This window comes from Nematolebias whitei, chromosome 19 (assembly GCF_014905685.2).
Source record: "Nematolebias whitei isolate Nwh7 chromosome 19, NemWhi1, whole genome shotgun sequence".
Lineage (NCBI taxonomy): Eukaryota > Metazoa > Chordata > Actinopteri > Cyprinodontiformes > Rivulidae > Nematolebias > Nematolebias whitei.
Genome location: NC_056516.1, coordinates 22967487 through 22987327, shown reverse-complemented (window position 1 = coordinate 22987327; position 19841 = coordinate 22967487). Strand labels below are relative to the sequence as shown.

At 38.7% G+C, this 19841-nt stretch overlaps 1 protein-coding gene across 1 annotated transcript in view; it reads left to right on the top strand.

Moving 5' to 3' along the window:
• The window catches only part of gabbr2 (gamma-aminobutyric acid (GABA) B receptor, 2), a 164471-nt gene that overhangs the window by 86058 nt on the left and 58572 nt on the right, over positions 1 to 19841 (top strand). The window contains exons 8-13 of the mRNA XM_037693673.1: positions 4149 to 4209; positions 8936 to 9013; positions 11159 to 11309; positions 11799 to 11931; positions 12933 to 13040; positions 18499 to 18621. Of these exons, the coding sequence (XP_037549601.1) occupies positions 4149 to 4209; positions 8936 to 9013; positions 11159 to 11309; positions 11799 to 11931; positions 12933 to 13040; positions 18499 to 18621 (654 nt within the window). The remainder of the gene's footprint in view (positions 1 to 4148; positions 4210 to 8935; positions 9014 to 11158; positions 11310 to 11798; positions 11932 to 12932; positions 13041 to 18498; positions 18622 to 19841) is intronic.

The window sequence follows — 19841 nt, the reverse complement described above, 5'->3', positions numbered from 1 at the left end:
AAGCTCTCCCAACTATTATAGCTGCTCTTTTAAGGGATTACATGAAATACGACTTTGTGCATAGAAACTTCCACCCACACATGGCAAAGACTGGAGGAGGCAATTTCCCTTCTAGCCACGCTCCATACATCTTTTATGCTATTTTAAAATTCTGATTTCAAAAGCAGCTGTTACGCAACTCGCTTGGCTCGGGGATTAAATGACTTGTAGTTTGACTAAATTCTTCCGTGTACAGGCAGATATGCGAAGACAAATGTTTTATGTGTGCACGTTGCTGATCTTCATGCCCTCGTATGAGCCGTGTGCTTTCACCTGTGTTGTGGTTTCCTGCTGTTTTTTGCTGCATGAGAACATGTCCAACAAAACCAAACCACACTCCTCCGGTGCTGATAGTCTTGCTGCTGAATCAGTGGCTGCAGCACCAGGAGAGTGATCATTGAGAGTATTGATCCGACTGCTGTCACAGCCGCAGAGAAACAGATCGGCAATAGCTGGAGAACTTCCAGGGCAAGGAGAGCTGCTGGAGCCACATAAAGATATTTACTGAAGAGAAAAACTCATCAGGATTTGACGGGAGGGTGGCAAATGGCGTGTTTTTGGTTTCTTCTTCCTTTTTTTAAAATCAAACATAATTGTGTTGTATCAAAGTCTCTCTGCTTCACAGTCTAAGAAGAATTTTCCCTCTTTAAATCCGGAGTATGTGTGTACGTCACATCAGCTGCTTCAGGAACCTGAAACTCTGAAAACCCAGAGGACGTAACACCTGCAGCTCACACACTTGCATCTCATTTGACCCCAGCACGCCTGCACTGACTGTATTCTCACCCTCACTGACAAAGTGATAGCCACCTCCTCCAGCTTTACTCGAGACAGACATCTTCTCTCTCGCACACACACGTTTAAACACAATGATTGCTCTTTGAGATGCTGCTTTATTCTAACTGAAAGTCTTTTGTATACTAGGCACAGAGTGATAAATGTGGTTTTGCAATTACACGGTGCTTGCCAAAATTTGGCTTCACAATTAAGTTTTCAAAAGACAGTCTGGATTTTTGGAAGAGATGTTCCGTAATGTTTATCAAAATGCTCGTCCTTTTTATTATTAATTTGGAGAATTAGAGGTTTTATCATGTGAGGCAATCTAATAGTTTGATAGAGTGGGGCCAAGTGTACGGATCTGCTTTTATTTGTTTGTTTGTTATTTTTTGTTTATTGTTAGGTTTAATCATTTTAGTGTTCTGTCCCTCTGTATTTCCCTGGGCCAATAAATCATGAGATCTTTTCCTCAGCTGAGTCCTTCCACACCCTCTCACACTTGTCTCCCGTCTCATTAAGCTCAGTTGTCTCCAATCTTCTCATCAGCACCAGTCCTGTTGTTTTCTTTAACTAAATCTTTTTTTGTTTTATTTATCTCAAGCTCCTTGTGTCAGTCTACATTCCTGGGTTCTTCCTTTGAAATTGTGATGCCAAAACCAAAATGGATACCACAACTCCAATCCCAAAACTTTTATAGCAATATATGTAAATAAATACTTTTATACATTTCCATTTGATTTTACATTGTCAGTTGTCATTATATTATTTCCCCCATCCAGTTTAAAAAAAGCCACTATTGACATTAACACTGTCTGTTAGCGAAATATCTAATGTACCAATGCACAGATTTTAATAAAAATCTCAAACTTTTAATTTGATGTATATCTACGTCATTTTGTAGTGACTCCAATTCAAGATGGCTGCCACAGCTAATCAACATCAGCCACCCCAAGAGTGGTTTTCACTCACTTATACAGATATTGAGTAGATTTAGTCTGGTAGTAGCTGAACGTCATCCTAAACCCATACTCTGAGCTCTAACACATTTCACAACATCACATTAGATTGTGGATGACATCTAGGCATGTCACAATAAACAATAAATCAATTAATCGCATAAAAAATTTAAATTATCAACCTCATTTTCATTTATCGACTTTATCGTTTCTTCGCGTCGCTCACTTTACCGAAGACACCGGATGACGGCTCAATTCCGGTACTCTTCACTGACCCCTCCATTTCTCTTTTCTCTTTAAAATCTATTTTAAACGTCCAAAATCACGTTTTTGGATCGTTAAAAGCAGCCAAGCTGAGAAACACAGCTACGAGCTAAGCTAAACGGCTGATCTCGGAACAAAAACTCTGTCTTGTCGAAGCTCCAAAATTCACGGTTGAAACCCGTGCCTTCGTGTAAAAAGTTGTTTTTCTCTGCAAAAAGAAGCTGAGAACTCGTTTACTGATTTTTTTTTTAATTAAAAGCTTTGTGTGAAAAATGTTATGCCAAAGAGCTCAAACCACACCGAGCGTCCGCCATTTTGAGAACTGAAAAAAGTAAAAAGAGACAGCCCATGTCACGTCAAGGGGCCTCCCTCCCATTTTTCTTAGAGACACGCTGCTCGCTCCTTCACTATCCATCCTTCGGTTCAAACAGTCTTACACTGTCATCCGGTGGCCAAAAAAGGTACTACAGTCAAAACAAATTAACCAACATTTCTTCTTAAATTGGACAATAATTACTCATTATCAAATTTCAAACAATATTATCGTTTATCGCAATCATTTCTGAGACAATTAATCGCCCAGCAAAATTTTTTGTGACAGACCTAATGACATCATTTGCAAGATGTGACCAAAACAGCTGCAACGCCACCGTTTCTTATCATAAGATGGTTTTAGTTTAAATTGCTGTCATGAACGGTGGCGGGTGATATGCATTCCTTCATAAACGTGAAGCCTTTTTAAATAAGGTTTGCATAACTGTGTTTCTGTTGATTTCAAGGAAACTGAATGTGACAAGTGTGTTGCAGGAACAGAACATGCGTGGCATGCAGCTTCTCTAAAAACTGGGATACATGCATTAAGAATCATAATGACTTCAAGTCAAGTTCCCCTGAATTCTCTGACCCCCATTAAACACCACAGTCATCTTCATGTAATACAAATAAGCTAAACAGGGGTGCTCTGCAACAAACACTCGAGGCGCCGTGTGTTGTGCATCGCTAATGCAGAAAGCAGCGTCGGAGACCGCCTTCTCTTGGGAGAAGCTCTATGTATGCATTGTCTGTGGCACATGCGAGTGTGACAACATATTAAATGCACACACACATAGACACATCAAAGATGCCACACAAAAAGACTGGGATTCAAAGAGAGGGGTGGGATCCGCTCTGCCACTTCAAAGCTTGCCATTTTTTAAGAGCAAATCGGCTCTCCAGCATCCACTTCCCCTCAGCTATCAGCGAGTCAGTCACTGTAAGCCCGTGTGTTTGTCTCTCACCTGTTTTGTTAGCCAACAGCTAATATCGTACACCCAGTTAAATGCGTAATTAAGGAGCTCCGTGAGCAGATGGTGGGCTGAATTAATTGAAGACTCTTGGTAGATGTGAGTAAGAGAGGATGGAGTGAGAAGGGAAGCAAAAACAATAGGGGGGTGGGGGTGGACTGGGGAGAAGATGAGGTGATGGAAGCACAATCGATTCCAAACTGTTTCAAGAGGTTGCCAAAAGTTCAGATGATTTTCTTCTTGTGTGTTTTTGCCAGAAGCTCCTTGGCTAAAAAATTGCTCCTTTTTTTTTCCCCCCCCTCCTGGGATGGTTTTGTTGTTATTTTTGTCACCGAGGCGAGGTAGTTTAATCTGTCTACTTCTATCAGTGATGAGGAATAAAATGCTCCCTTAAATCTCAGTTATTCAGGCTGACGACTGTTCCTGACCCGCCGTGCGACCCACTGACTGTACTGTTATTTCAGCCACGTCAAACTGATTTAAACCAGTACTATGTGAGTGAGCAAACAGTTGAATTTGTTGTCCTCACTGTACTGACGTTGCTCCAAGGATGTGGGCAAATAAATTGGCTGAAGGATAATTTTGTTTCCTTCTATAAATAGATCAGTTTTGGCCAGTTCTAATCAAATGAGATGGAGTAGGAGCTGAGGCTCTGCCCCTTTTTCTGTCATTACTGTCAAGATAACACTGCATAAATTTAAATCAACTCATGTCTGGCTGAGTTTATTATAGAGCTTAATGCCAGCTTCTTTACCATATGTCGCTTTAATGACAAAATCTGTGTTTCTGATGCGATGATTAAAACATTTGTTTTGCTTGTGTTTTTCAGGGTCAAGTCATGTTTCGTAACGGAGAGAGGATGGGCACAATAAAGTTCAACCAGTTTCAAGGTACTCTCTTCATTAAACTCACAATCTTTTGTCCTGTTGTCCCTAATCGTTCCATAGCTTTGACTGCTTTGTTTTTCACCTTTTTACTCAATTTGTCCTAGCTGGAAATTGTTGCCACAACATGCTCATTCCCATCAGATCACGTGTCCGACACAGTTGACGCACACTCAATAAATCATGACTAAAAGGTCCTTTGAAAAGCTAATGCAGGTCACAGCCTGGAACTCTTCACACTTTCAAAGTCAAATGATTTATACTCGCATTCATCTTGTTTGCTGTGCAGGATTACTCATGGCTATGGTGCTGGTTGCCATGATAATAAACATATTTGTCCTAAGTGCTCTTGTTCTGAGGAGTAAAGTTGTTTGTAATAGCTGGCATCCAATTAAGGTGCTTTGTCTTCTTCCTGGTTATTAAATTGTGTGTTTGGTTCTCAAAGTAAGTATGAAAAATGGGTTTCTCTGACCACAACATTGTCATGTGATTGTTGAGCTGACAGGATGTCCTGAGAATAACCCAGAGATTGCATCTTGATGCAGGGGATTCCCAGCTCCGAGGCTGCCCAGGCTGCATGTAGCACAGCAGCATGGCGCTACTCTATCCTCTCTGCCTAACCATCTTATCTTCCTGACTGCAGAGGGGCCTAAACCCTCTGGCTGTTCACAACACACACGCACACGTCCATACACACACAGTATGTTGCAAAAGTATTTAGCCATTTTGGATTTTTTTCTATTTGCTGCGTTACAACCTGGAATTTTAATTACTGTTTAATTTGATTTAAAACAATTATCTGAAAATATTCACATTAAACAAGGTGAGGGGTGTTCAGGATTTAAAATAATTTTATAAGGCAACCCTGGGCTTTACTTAACCACAACTTTGTCTCTGACCTGCGTGGAGAGTTCTTTAGTCTTCGTGCTGTCTCTTGCTGGGTTACCACCCATAAGGTGACAAACCAGAGTTAATTCTGAAGTTTGTTACCACAGGTGTTCATCTTAGTGCAGGTTTGGATCATTTGACACTTGGAATTCAATTCAATTCAAAATACTTAATTAATCCCAAAGGGAAATTAAACGTTGTTGTAGCTCATCATCCTGGTTTCATTGAGTTGTTAAATATGCTGACGGCTGTGGGCAGGGAGAATCTCCCACAGCTGTCCATCCTGCAGTGGATCTGAAGAAACTGGCTGCAGATGCTGATTCGTCCACCCAGACCCAGAGGGCCTGTCGGTCCTCCTGGGCAGCAGGACCACCTGAATGTTAGGCAGAACTCCTCCCTGAGCAATAGTCACTCCCCAGCAAATTGTTGAGCTCCTCATCATTGCAGACAGCCAACTGCAGGTGTCAGGGGATGATCCTGGTCTTGTCATGAGCCACATTTTCTGCCATCTCCAAGGATCTCAGCAGTCAGTCACTCGAGCACCTCTACCAGGTAGATGGAGATGCATTCACGGCGCCTCTTTTACAACTCATTTAGGATTTGGGGCTGTATTTGAGGTAATTTTTGAGCTTTGAGATGTTAGTCAGCTGCTCCCGGTTGTAAAAAAAACACCTTGTTGTCATGGTTACGCATCATACCAAATGTCCAAAAGTAAAAAGGTTTCAGTAAAAATCCTTCCAGCTGCACAGCATCCAATACCAAGGAAGTGATCATCCAAAATAAGCAATTTACATCCAAAAAAAGAGGAAATAAAGTTTTCAAAAGCAACATCCCAGAATGAAAGTAACAGCTACTCCAACGTGCAGCCACATTGAGCAGCACAATTCTTAGAGAATGCTTAGAGTGGATCTTAGTTTACGCATTATGTAACTTGTGAAGGTAATGGTTGGGGTTTGCATGCAAAGTGAGTGAATAATGTGCATGTGCATACCTTTTTTTGAGTATTCACACCTCTTAGTCTGTGCAACCCCATCTACAGAACATCTGTTGATCAATGACCCACTCTAGAACCCAGTGGGAAGTACAAAATCTGTTGCAACGTGTTTTAATCAAAACACTCTTCATCTATTCATCTAAACTATTTGTCAAAGCCGTTTCAGGGCCTGCAATAATTTCAAGTGCTGGTTTTCACTTTAACCTATTATGTCCAAACTCGAACAATTTTTGGTTTAGAAATCCAGCTGCACTTTTAAGATACAGTGCACACTCTTTTCTATTAAATCCTGGGTTTATCAGCATCTCTTCTTTTATCTCCTTCATCTCTTCTTAACCTTCACTCCATCTCCTCTTTCTCACCCGATTGAGTTGGTCACCCTTTTGACTCCACAGGCCAGAGCCTGAGCTGACTGGAGTGCAGATGAGATGCAGCTCCTGCTTGAATATTTCAAAAGGGAGCGATCCGCAACACGACCCCATCATCTGTCCACAGCGACAGATCCTCCTTTTTAACCTGTCGGACTTTTTCAGTCTGGAGCGTCTGTGACTTTTATTTCCTCCTTTTCTCTTGGGGGTGACAGATAACTATCAGAGGTCTTGATTTGTTTAGGTTATAAATCAACACACAAGGTTGGAGCCTCCATCGTTCTGTGGAAAAAAGTTAAATCATAATTTATCTTTTAGGTGATGCTGTAATTTTAGTGGACATGTTTTAGATTAGAAATAAACCATCTAAAAAAAACCTGTATGAATTAATTTCAAGCTTTTTTCCCTGCACCTACTATATCATCAAAGCATTTTTTATACAAAATATTTAAATACATTTAATATAATAAGAAAAAGGTGATATAAAACACATTTTTAATAGTTTGATCATATGATAAAAGGATGATTTTAGAGTACTTCTGTACTGATGTGAGTTTGATATAAATTCCTGTTCTTTGTTTTGTTGGAGAGGCATGTTTTGTCCTTTCGCTTGGAGCTTTCTTTGTTTGTAACCTTTCTTCAGAGGTTTCTGTTGTTCTTTGTGCTGGAAAATTTGCACCCTTCATTTCCTTTGGTTTTAGAGCTGCGCCTGCTTTAAATCCCACCCAGGATTTGCAGCTGGATTTAAATCTGTGGGCTGAAATGGTCTCAGTGTGAAACTTCAGAATTGATTCCTGGAAGAACGACTCAAACTCAAGCTGACTTCAACAGGCCTCACGCTTGTCATGGTGCAATGTTCTTGTCATGATCGCTTCTTTCTAAATCGTTTTAAGGGAAAATCCTTTTTCTAGTCTTTACATAACTCATTTTAAGATATCTCTGTTCTTAACACCTATAGTTTGAGCCTGATTCTTAAAAAGAAATATTAAATGTGTATCTAAAGCTTAATTCTCCAAAATTTTCTAGTTTCATATCCTTGCAACAAATTTAAAAATAGGCTAAATCAAAGCAAGATCATTTTCAAATAGCTGAAATATGTACTTAATGTCTTTTTAGAGCTCAGCTCTTTTCATTTTTAAAATCCACCAGGTGCATTCACATTTTTATTCTCAGCGTTTTACAACTAAACAATAGGTTCACGCTTCAAATAAATACTGTAAATATAATTTAAATATATTTTGGTGCCATGATCAGCATAGTGTTGAACCAGATGCAGACAGAACTCGTGGAAACTTGAGGATGAAATAAATAACTTATTTATGAAAGTTAAAAAACTAAATGAACGAGCTGGCGTGGCATGGAAGTAATCTTTAGGGGAAATAATCAGGTTTGTTTGACAAGATCTCTCTTCTATAATTACACCTTGGAGAATCTCAAAGGAAAAAAAACTGAAATAGTCGTATTTCATCAAACCTTGGGGGAGAAGGGCATTTACACAATTTACAGTTTTCATCTTTCATTGTATTTGGGAAAGCTTCAAACATTTTAGAATCTGGTACAGAAGTCGTTATGGAGGTAAAATAACTGCACTATATATCGTACAATGTTTCTCTCAGCTACTGTCCATAATGAACTGCAAACTTTGAATATTTGATCATTTGGAATCGATTTTTAACAAAGTGAATTAAAATAATATTCTAAGGAAAGGAGTTCGTAAGTGATCACAGGATTTAAAGTTCACCAAAATGTTGTTAAAGTTGGTTGTTGGTGTCAAATAACTGAAAACAACTTGTTTCATTAGTATAATATCTATCTATTGCCTTAAAATTAGGATCTGTGATAACGGCGCTCACAAAGTGTAACAGTATAATTAAAAAAAACATTCAACTGGATACGATCCTTTTCCCCCCATTTATCCATTGGTTTTATATATTTTTACAAAAGAGAACGTCCTCTTGTGCTTTGTCTAATTAAAGAACAAAATATCTGTGTCCATTTCTTAAAGAAAATATTACTCCATGCAAAATGCCAGTCATGCCCATCCTCAATACACTTGACTTTTAAACAGTTTTGCCTTTTTTTTCATAAATTTTGAAAGAACTCACCTACACTGCATTTTTCAGCATAAACAAGTCAGAAAACCTCATGACTACTGTGACCATCACGTTTTTTATTTGACTTTAATGTGCAAAATGCCATTTTAATGAGTATGATTTTTAAGATGTTGGTATCAATATGTTTATTTAGCTTCAGCATGTTACGTATCGTTGACTTGCCGTCATATTTCATACAGTTAGTGTATGTTGAGGATTTTATGGTATAAATGTATTATTTTTAGCGTAAACATGATGAACACAGACTTTTTTATTTTTTGTAATAATCATTTTTTTCCTCTAAGATTGCTGTCAGTGGTTTGAAATTTTGAACACGAAGAGTTTTTGAACATGCCTTTGTTTTAAAGTGTGAATATTTGTTTTCACAGATGGTCAAGAATTGAAAGTGGGCGAGTACAATGCAATTGCTGACGTGCTGGACCTCAACAACACAGTCAAGTTCCAAGGTAAGAAACAGACCAGACTTGTTCAAAACACAAGGAGACATTTGGGTTCAGACCCTTCTTTGAATTAAAAGACTTCATTTCCTCCAGACTTCCAGAGCCTAACAATGGTTTTACACATAGCTGCAAGTCAAGGGGTCGCTGAAAGTTTGCCAGACCTTGCTGGTTGACTTATTTTACTATTTAATATGCTAAAACATGTTTAAAATCTTTACCCACACTGCACTTTGTTTTTTTGCATCTGAGCTAATGCACAAATGTTCTTATATGTGATTGCCCCCACATACAAAGTGTGTTGCAGGTATTGTCACACACATTTTTTTTTCTTTGATTTAACCTTTTCTTCATATTACACCATCTCTGATTGTTTGAAGAGATGGATTTACAATGCGACACACTTGAAGACATTTTAAAAAATGTGAGGTATTCCTTTAAAACAGAGGTTCTCAAACTGGGGACCCTGGAGCACCCAGGGTCTGTGAGAAGTAGCTTAGGGGTCCTCAAAATAAATTACAGTAAATTATTAGTTACATCAGATCATTTAAAATAGTGTATAAAGTCATCTAGGGACCAATTCTGCAGTAAAACTAACATAACTACTTTACACCCCTCAAAAAATAAATACAATTAATACAATTCCCATGACAATTTGGGGTTAAAATGACACTTAGCAATTTTCAGTCAACATGAAACTTATGATGGAGTCCCTGGAAATGTTTCTCCCCTGTAAGGGGTCCCCAGACCCTAAAAGTTTGAGAGCCCCTGCTTTAAAAGAATTGTGCTATGTATTGTGTGACAGAAACATGAAAGCATGCAATGAAAGAGGAAATCTAGATAAGATACCTCATTGACAACTGGGCAAATTTTAATGAAACCTATAGGAAGTCATCGTTGGATGTTCATCTACAACTGATTAAATTAGAGGTGGTTACCACAACCAACTCACTTCAAGCTTAAACACTGACTTAAAACACAGAAATAGCAGTAACTCTGTCAATTTTACAGATTGTGTGCTTAAAATTTGTGTGGTCATAGTAGAGACCGATCCTCAACATACACTCGAAGCACTTACACATTGTGCAAGATTTTAATTTTAATTTTTTTTCAATTAACTGTTTGAAGCCAACCCTGTTCGTTACAAAATATATGAACCAGTGAACAGATTTATTTCTGTATTCAGTGGGTTTACATCTACTGTACAACTGATTGACCTTTGGAGTCAGTCCAGTTCAAAATGGCCACCACACCTAATCTGCATTAACCAACACACGAATGGCTGTAACTCAAGCCCTTTCACAGATAGAGATAACATTTTAAGTGGTAGTGGCTGAGAGTTATTCACAACAGATACCCTGAGCATGACTTCTTTGAATGTTGAATTAGATTGAAAATAATGTTTTATTCAACGTTTGACCAAAACTCCTTTGTGATTTTTCAATATACAGTAAAATGATTTTAAAATTGTGACATGAAAGGTGGCGGGTGAAATGCATTTCTTTAAAGCATGCTAGATTCTGATGATTTATATGTAAATTAGGTGCATGCTCAAGCAACCACAATCATTTGGTGTGAATTTTCTGCAGGCACTGAATGCCTTCAGTCTGTTACGTACAGAGCTAAAATCTAAAAACGCATCAGTGTCCAAATATCTCTGGGGCTGACTGGACCACAATTTTCCACTCTGAACTGGCCTCTCTCTCAGCTAAATTATTTACTGGTCCATTTTTCTCTGTTCTTGTGTTTGCCAGTGTTGACACACTTTGGAATTTGTTTCATCCTTCTGGCTGTTCTCCTCCCCAGCTCTCCTGCTCCATCTCCCCTCCTCTGTCCCACATACAGAAGCTCCAGAAATGAAAACTTGTTTCCACATCTATGGTCACAATAAGTGGACAAGGTGATGCCACTGTGATCGATTGGCACGTAGGTGGAAAGGGGAAATAGTAAAAAATAAAAGAATAAAAAAGGAAAGTGAAGGGTTTAACCACAATAACTAAACTGAGGTGTGAAGAAACATCCGTATTACTAGAGAAATGAAATATTCTCTCACTCTTTTATTATTTTGTGGATGAGAAAAGTCAAAGTAAATAAATAAGAAAAGAGACGCAACAAAAGTGAAAATGATGTGAAGTGAAATCCTCTGTTTTATAGGCGTGGAGCCTCCGAAGGATCGTACGTTTGTACGTCATCAGCGGCGCCACATCAACGTGCCACTCTACAGCATCCTGTCCACCATAACCATACTGGGCATGTTCATGGCTGGAGCCTTCCTGTTCTTCAACATCAAGAATCGAAACCATAGGTCGGCACATGGCAGAGGACAAATACACCCTTTATAACAATACAATGCATAAACACAGAGCAGGGACAAAAATAGTAGTTGGTTTTTAAAGTGGAGGGATGAGAGAAGGTCAGAGTTTCAAGAAACTGAAAAATGTTAAATTGAGAAAAAAGTTTCTGCACATAATTATATATGTAAGGCTTGTGCATCCCTGTCCAATAAAAGGCTGGTGACTGAACTGAACTCTAACTTTTAGAGTCGAACTGATTCAAAATGCTAATTCAGAACATCGAACCATCATAAGCAGAAAACTGACTATAACTTTGCCAAGTTCACAAATACTGAGCTAATGTTTGGTCTGGTAGTAGCTGAACATTTCCACCAACACATACGCAGACCACTAACAAATCAATTTACGTTTGTGTTTGAGATTTTGTATTGATGATTTACATTTCTTGAAAGAATATTTGTAACTCAACCTATTTTCTCCTTTACTGTTTTGTTCTTCAGACTGATCAAGATGTCCAGCCCCTACATGAACAACTTGATCATCTTAGGAGGCATGCTGTCCTACGCCTCCATCTTCCTGTTTGGTCTGGATGGAGGTTTTGTTTCTGACAAGGAGTTTGAGACCCTTTGCACTGTGCGTCCTTTACTATATTTACTCAAACCACTAAAGTTGATGTTTGATCTTAATGTGGAATTTTGCTCGTTAGCTTAGGGATCACGTGTCATGATCCTTAAACCTATTTGTTTGCTTTCCTCTGGTCACTTAAGCTGGTGCATTTAGTTTGTATAGCTTTCCTAATCAGAATTTTCTAAAATATGAAGGAAACTAAAACTTCTCACATTCAAAGTATGTTAGAGAAACCTGACTGAAGATCTCTGCAGGTCTCGAACAGGCACAGAGCACATTAAGTGTCTCCCCCCCAGGTAGCATCAATGTGTGACTATGTAGACACCAGATTAATTAAAGAGCTTTGATTACAGTGATAACTGGTTTCCACTGGGATGATACTGTACCTAATACAAAGACACACACACACCCATCACAGATGCAGGTAATGTCAGGCAGGGCACGTCTTGAGCTGTCGTCACCTGGATGAAGCGCTGCTGCAGAGTCAAAACAGAGCTTGTCACTTCAGATGAAGTTCTACAGCGAAGGAGCACAGAGGTTGATAGATGTTCTGCTGATTAATGAGCCGCTCTCCTGGGGTCATAGATTGCGTTTCTTTCTGTTTTTTGTCACCAACGCTCTGTGTTGCCCTCAGGTATGGCTGAGGCACAGGAATCAAGGAACATGTGCCATGCCTACTTTAAACGGTGATTCTCTCAATCACAAAAAATGTTATAAACTCTTTGGAAACATCCTCATTATGCATTGTGCTAGAAAAAACACACATTTAGTTTGTTACTTTCTGTTTTACACAAGCTGTCAGGTGTCTGACTACCTTGTTGTCCAGGATGTTTTCTCCAGAGCTGCTGAAGACAAACAAAGAAATCTGACTGCCTATTTTTAGAACAGCACGTAACACTATTTTGGACAAATTTATCTCACAGGTAGCCGTCAGAACTGATGCTGGACCGATCCTTGATCATCACTTTATGACACGACATGACTGTGTGTTTTTCTTGTTCTGACAGGTTCGGACATGGATTCTCATTGTTGGATACACAACAGCGTTTGGCGCCATGTTTGCCAAGACCTGGAGAGTGCATGCCATCTTTAAAAATGTCAAGATGAAGAAGAAGGTAATATAAACAAGCATTTCCTGTGAAAATTCAGTGTGAATGCTTATTGCTGAATGATTGTTTTGCTGAAAGTTGCTGAAGAAGCTGAAACCAGGCTGAAAAGGTTTCATCACTAAGCTGCTGATGCGAGTTGAATTAGAACAGCTGATATTTGCTGAAAGCAGGAAAATCAAGTCAGAAAACAGTAGGAAAACAGCATAAACATGTAGAAAATGCTGAATAGATCAGAAAAGTAGCAGAATCAAAAGCTGAAATAGGCAGAGAGGCTGCATTAGCACCAAAAAAGAAACTGAAATTAGCAGAAAAGTGGCTGAAAAATTAAAAAAAAAGCTGAAATTCGCAGACAGAGGCTGAAAAGAGCATTAAAAGTTTAAATTATTCGAAATAAGCACAAAGGAAAAATAATAGAAAATGTTCAAATGAACAGAAAATACTTAAAAAGTTGCTGAAAAAGCTGCATTTAGCAAAAATCATCTGAAATTAGCAAAAAAAGCTGAAATTAGCAGAAAGGAGCAGAAAATTAACTGTCAAAAGCTTAAATGAGCTGAACCAGAACAAAAGCAGAAATGAGCAGTGAGATCTTGAACAGCACAAAGACTTTGAAGGATGAGAAGACCATCATTCATTTTCAATGAGAAAAACATGGCTGACAAAGCTAAATATTTGTAAATATTGCACAAATACAAAAAGTCATAGCAGGAATGTTTTGAATGAGCTGAACATTATTCATATATTTGTATATGAATTGTTGCAACGGCATAAAAACATCTCAATACAACTTCAATAGAGTATATAAATATAATAGCATTCACACATATATTTATCACATTAATAAATAAATATTTCAAGTTATTTATACCGTTTTTACACTTGAAATATTTTTCCTTCATTTTGTTGATTAAACTTCTAATCACGCAACTTTTTTTGTGCATACATCTATTATATAAAAGATTTGATCTTAACTGCCAACTGAATTAGAATTAACAAATAATGAGTTAAAGATTGAACCAATTCCATGTGTTGATCATTTTAAGATTCACTAATGAATTTGAGCAAACACAAACTATCCTCAGGAGACAGTAAAAGATTTTTTTGTCCTGCTAGTTTAAAACAATCCAAGTTTTCTGTAACAGGAACTCTGAAATGGTCCATTTTTACTCAAACCAGCCTGATTATAAACGTAGCACCTCTGAACAATACTTTACATTTTTGTTCTAAATTGTTTTTATTTCTAGACCATTTATTCCCATTAGAATACTGTAGATTATTTTGATATTGCAGCATGTTTTAAATGAATATTTAGCAGCATTCAAACATTTTTCTCAGTATTACGCCATAATTTGCATTACCTTTTAAGTTATTTAGTGTTAGCATGTTGTGGCTTTATCTCAAGTTTAGCTAAATTTCTTTTCTAATTAAATCTTTCTTTGAACCAGTTATTTCTCAACAAACCATTTTCAACTTTACATGGCTATAGAATCAAAATCAGAATCAACTTTATTGTCATTGCACAGTTAAGTAAAATTTAGTTCAGTACGGCCGTCAGAAGGATAGACGGAAGTGTGCCGGGGCTGCGGCTCCCTATGAGCGCTGCCCTCGTCGCTTAGACAAGAAAAGTGGAAGAAAACATGAGGAGAGAAGGTGTATTATGAAAAAGGTCTCTCACACTGTGTCCTTGACACAGGGCATGGTGTAAGGTAGCAAAAAAGCTACCTCAGCAAGCAACATAGAGAGACATAATATATTTTGTGGGGGGGGGGATGACAAGACAGAAATTGCGTTGAGCTTATGGTTCAGTTCACAAAACAAATTGGTCTGAGAGCTTGAAACATGGAATAATCCTTCATATAAGGCAAGCAGCTTTACTATTGTTGAAACTGCTGCCAACGTCTTTCTAATAAGTTGATATCCGATTCCAAAAAGCAGAAACCCTTTTGTCATAAATCTAATTATGTATGCTTCTTCTACGTCCTCAACAGACAGCACAGACAGGCACATCGTCTTCCAGACACCCCAGGAATCCATGACATATCCAGCTGCGTGTGTCCCTTCAGGGCTTGAGGGCTCTCCTGCACCCTGTCTTCTAGTCAGAATTTTATCAATTGCGCTGAGAGACCAGCTGACCTGATCCATAATAATTTTTGATTCAGAAGTTGTGTAAAGAGAGGCTCTGAGACTCACAGGACAAGAGCAAAAGCAGTAGGGGAGGCAGGAGAGGGAAAGAGCACCCCTCTTCATCGAGAGCGAGAGAGAAAATAGGTCCTTTCTGTATAAAACGTAATGGTCTTACGCAGCAAACTTACATACTTGATGAAACCTCAAAACTGGTGATGTTGTGTCCATGAGTCACACCTTACAGCAATTTGGAAAAACTTAATTAAAAAAAAAAAGGAAAAATTAAGTAGAAGGAATTTAAGAAATTAAATCTAAACAAATAACTTTTTAACAAATGATACAATCTGTTTCTTTGGCCCAGTTATAGAAGTGGTGCTCCCTGTGAGGTAATAGTTTTTTGAAAATATATGTATTTACAGACTTTGCTTTTTTTATTTCTTTCTTCTCTCTCATCCTCCTTCATTATTAAAGGAAAGGTGGGCATCCTGGCAATAAGTAGAAAGAAAACAATAAAAGAGGGATGGTTCAAAGAGTGGAAGAGGTTAGAGGGATGTAGGAAAATAGTGGCAGAAGGGATGTGACAGAAGGAGGCAGGAAAAGCAGGACAGAGAAAGAGACAGTGTGGCCTCAGTGGCAGAGAAAGTAGGCTATACAGTGAAATGAAAAATGACAAATGATAGATTAGGAGAGGTTAAAAAACAAAGATCAGGGATTGAGACCATTTTAGCTATACGTAGTTTCCAAAACAAGTTTAAAACTGCACTGAACCTGACCTTTTATATTTTATTAATTTGCTGTCCTTTTTTAACAAAACCAATTTTATGAAAGCAAGCAGTTCTGCTTCTCTGAGCTTAGCATTGCTCTGACATTTCATAGCCAATTATTTCGGCTCACTTCTTCCCCTCGCACCCTCGTTCCCTCACGAAGGAAGACAAAACAAACGTTTCCTCAGAGGCAGAAATCACCCTCACTGCATGCTTCAGCTTTAACCCTCAAGACGTATGCTCTGTTGGCTCGGGGCCGGGGTTTGTGTGCAGGACACACACATCCCACTTCCCCCACACTGATTGAGTGCAGGTGCGTTGGCTTCAGCAGACTGATAGTTGCTGTTGGTGCCCTGAAATGTCTGCCAACGGCTGTCAGGGGAGGGACGGACACAAGTGTTAGCCATCTTTTCTTCAAACTGTGGGACTGGAACTGAATCACTCCTTCTTTACCTCCTTCCCATGTTTTTTCTGTACACTGGGAGGGCAGAGATTGTAAATCAAGGGTGATCTCGACGAGGAGTCCACTTGGTGGGCTGCCGCCAATGCTCTTTAACTCCTTTAAAAGCTCAATAGTCAAAGATGGTGATAGGGGGGGTGGAGGTCCACCAATGTCCTTCTCTGTCTATGCATCAAATACACAGATAATCATATTAGTAGACATCTTTGTACCTGCTCCATTTCTTTGATCTGAAGAGCACCTAGTTGCAAATACACCTCTTCTTTATGTGTTTTCTGTATTGAATTGCAACAGAACATTTAACACACATAAACTCACCTGAGGGGAAACTAAGCAAATCTAAATCATCTATTAACTAATGTCCTTTTACCCACTACGAGTGCAGGCTCTTTCACGAGACGCCTCAATCTGACCGCCTCAGTGTGGCTTCTGAATGGACCGAGGCAGTGAGGTGGGTCGAAGACGACAGCTTTTAATGCACCGCTTTTGGCCAAGTGGGGTAGTAACAGAGCTGGTGTCACGATCAGCATGACGTTGAACCCTAATGCAGACAGACTCAGGGGACTCGAAGATAAGTAAATAATATTTATTAACAACAAAGCTCAAAACAAAAGCTGACGTAGCAGCAAAACTTAATGGGTACACGAGAACACGAGGAACAGAACGTGACAGGCTGTGGGGAGCACAATCCACAGACAACATGAAGACACAGAGGCGCTGAACTTAAAGGGACACTAACGAGACACAATGATAAACACCTGGAGAAAGACAATGAGAAACAGGTGAGAGTGGCAGGAGCTGACTACATGAGGAGAGAAACACTGAGGAAACTGGAAGCACAGGAAAAACAGACAGAGAAGTAGAATGATCACAAAACACACATATATGACAGCTGGGTTGGCCAACATGTGAAAAATGTATTATATTACGGTAAATGGAAATAAAGCAACACAAAACTAGGCAGGTGATGATGAAAATGGTCCAGTGACAATACGATTATCAAGCTTTCTGCCCTCAGTCACGCACCGTGTCCACAATCTGTTTTTAGTTTCTTTGACTTTTTCTAAAATACAATTAGACAAAGCTACGTAGAATGCCACTAAAACTGGGTGAAAGAAATACTGTTAACGCTTTTGGCAATTTGGAGTAATTACATTTTTTGCTTTTGTCAAACCAGTTCAGTTGACAGCGCAACGCTTCACAGTTTAGCAGATGGTTGGAGAATAGCTCTCAGAACTATTAAAAGTGTTGACTCAAGAATTATTGAGATTTTTTTTATTTTATTTTATCTTTTGTCATTTCAGCTGTTGCTCTTTTTAAAAAATAAAATACTACATTTTTATGACCCACACAAATGCACACTGTTTAAACTTTATTTCAGACATTTTCTTGTTTCACATACACAGAGAAGGAGTCTGGAATCAAACCACAAACCCTTACGTTAGAGAACGTTACAAGCTCCCCTCCGTAATGCACAGCATCCCCTAAAACAGCCCTTACACAGATTGTTTTACACATTCTTTGTCCTGATGTGCTTATATTTGCTCAACGCTATCATCAAAAGACAGCACATCACAAACACCCCTTCATGAGCCCACCTGGAGGACCGGACACCTGTGCGAGTTGCGTCTGGGTTATCTGAAACAGAGCCCGTTCTGTGTTCCCTGACCTTTGTTTTGATCCATGGTTTCACACAGTCAAGCACTCTTATAAATGAAGATCACAAACAGGTCCTGGCTTTCATCCCTCCAAAGTTCAGGCTACAGAAGAGGAGCTTTAGTGGTTGACACCACTGATTTTCAATCGGTGATCTTTTTAAGATTATTGTACCACACAGAAACAGAGACTACAGTCAGAATCCTTTCTACTATTGCAAAATATCTCTGGTTTAATAAAACATCAAATGCTTAGTTTCCTATCCTAATAAGACTGTACTGTAAGTCCTTGAATAGTTTAAATAAAAGCAGGAGTGGTTTTGATCATGCGTTGTGACTGAAGCCTCTCAGATCTCACTATAGTTAAAAACAAAATGTTTCTGATTACAACCAGCGCTCCTGTTCTTGCATGATATAAGAAGATTGTTGAAGTATTTTGCTAATAAAAATGTATTTTTCTCCAGATCATAAAGGACCAGAAGCTGTTGATCATCGTTGGAGGGATGCTGCTCATCGACTTGTGCATTCTCATCTGCTGGCAGATTGTGGACCCTCTCAGGAGGACCGTGGAGGAATACAGCTTGGAGGTCAGTGAGCCTTGGATCTTCTGTCTCCTCTTCTCCAAATTCACAGTATATTGTGTTTGTTGTATCAACATGGCTCTCTCCTCAGCTCTTAGAGGGATGGTGATGCAGATTCTTGCAAAGAACAATAATTCTTGAATCCTTTTGGCATTGAATAAATCAAAATGTCTTCCCTTTGCTGTCACACAAGCATCTTTGTTGTGCTGGCTATTTTCGGGTCAGGATGTGAGCCATAGCTGCCTCCTGTGCTCATCCAATAGCCGGACCTTTGCCAGCCTGGACAGGGAGACTTTGGCACAGCTCAGTATAAAAGAGCTACTTTTTTCATTCTCGCTTTACAGGAGAGGTTGTGTGTTGTTGAGCAGATATTAACACTGCTATACTCTGAGTCGTCTCCGTGAGGTACGTACAGGATTAGCCCAGCTGTGTGCCCAGATGGCCCAAATGAAGATCCTCTAGCTCTGACATTTCTGGTTGATGGTGTGTGAAGTGTATTGACAAATTAGTGCCTGAGTGTCTGTGGTATTTAAAGCATTCACACTAAATAGGCATGAGTTACAACTTAGTTCACGTTACAGACTGATGTTTTATTTTCTTATTTCTGAGGAATGACTTACGAAGAGTGTGTTTGTTTAGTGTTTAGTCTTTAAGGACTTGTTAACATTGGTGTTTAAAATGAACTGCTTTAACCTGGTGGATACTTAAAGATAACTTTAAGGTAAATATGCAAGAAATGCAGAGAGCAGAGTATGTTTTGTTTTGTTGGGAGTAAAATTGTAAGCTGTTTGCCTTTAGGGAGAATTGTCTATATTCAACAAAAAAAAAAAAAAAACAATAAGGCCAACTCTGTGGTGTTGAAGAATTTAAGGATTGTGGGTATTTATGAGATGCTGAATGATTTTTTTGTGCAGTTCTCCAAATAGCTAATTGTGCACAGTCTTCAAAAAGTACAATTTTACAGCAAGCAATGCTGATTTTATGAAGTCAAGCTTGAGCCAGAAAGGACTGACAACTTATTTCATCTCAAAAATGATAAACAGAGAAAATTATATATATATATATATATATATATATATATATATATATATATAAACAGATAAAGAGGCACAAACAAGAAATGTAAACATTATACATCTAATTTATTTAACCATCAAAAACACTAACACAACTAAGAACAGCTGATGGTTGGATGGATGGATGGATGGATGGATGGATGGATGGAT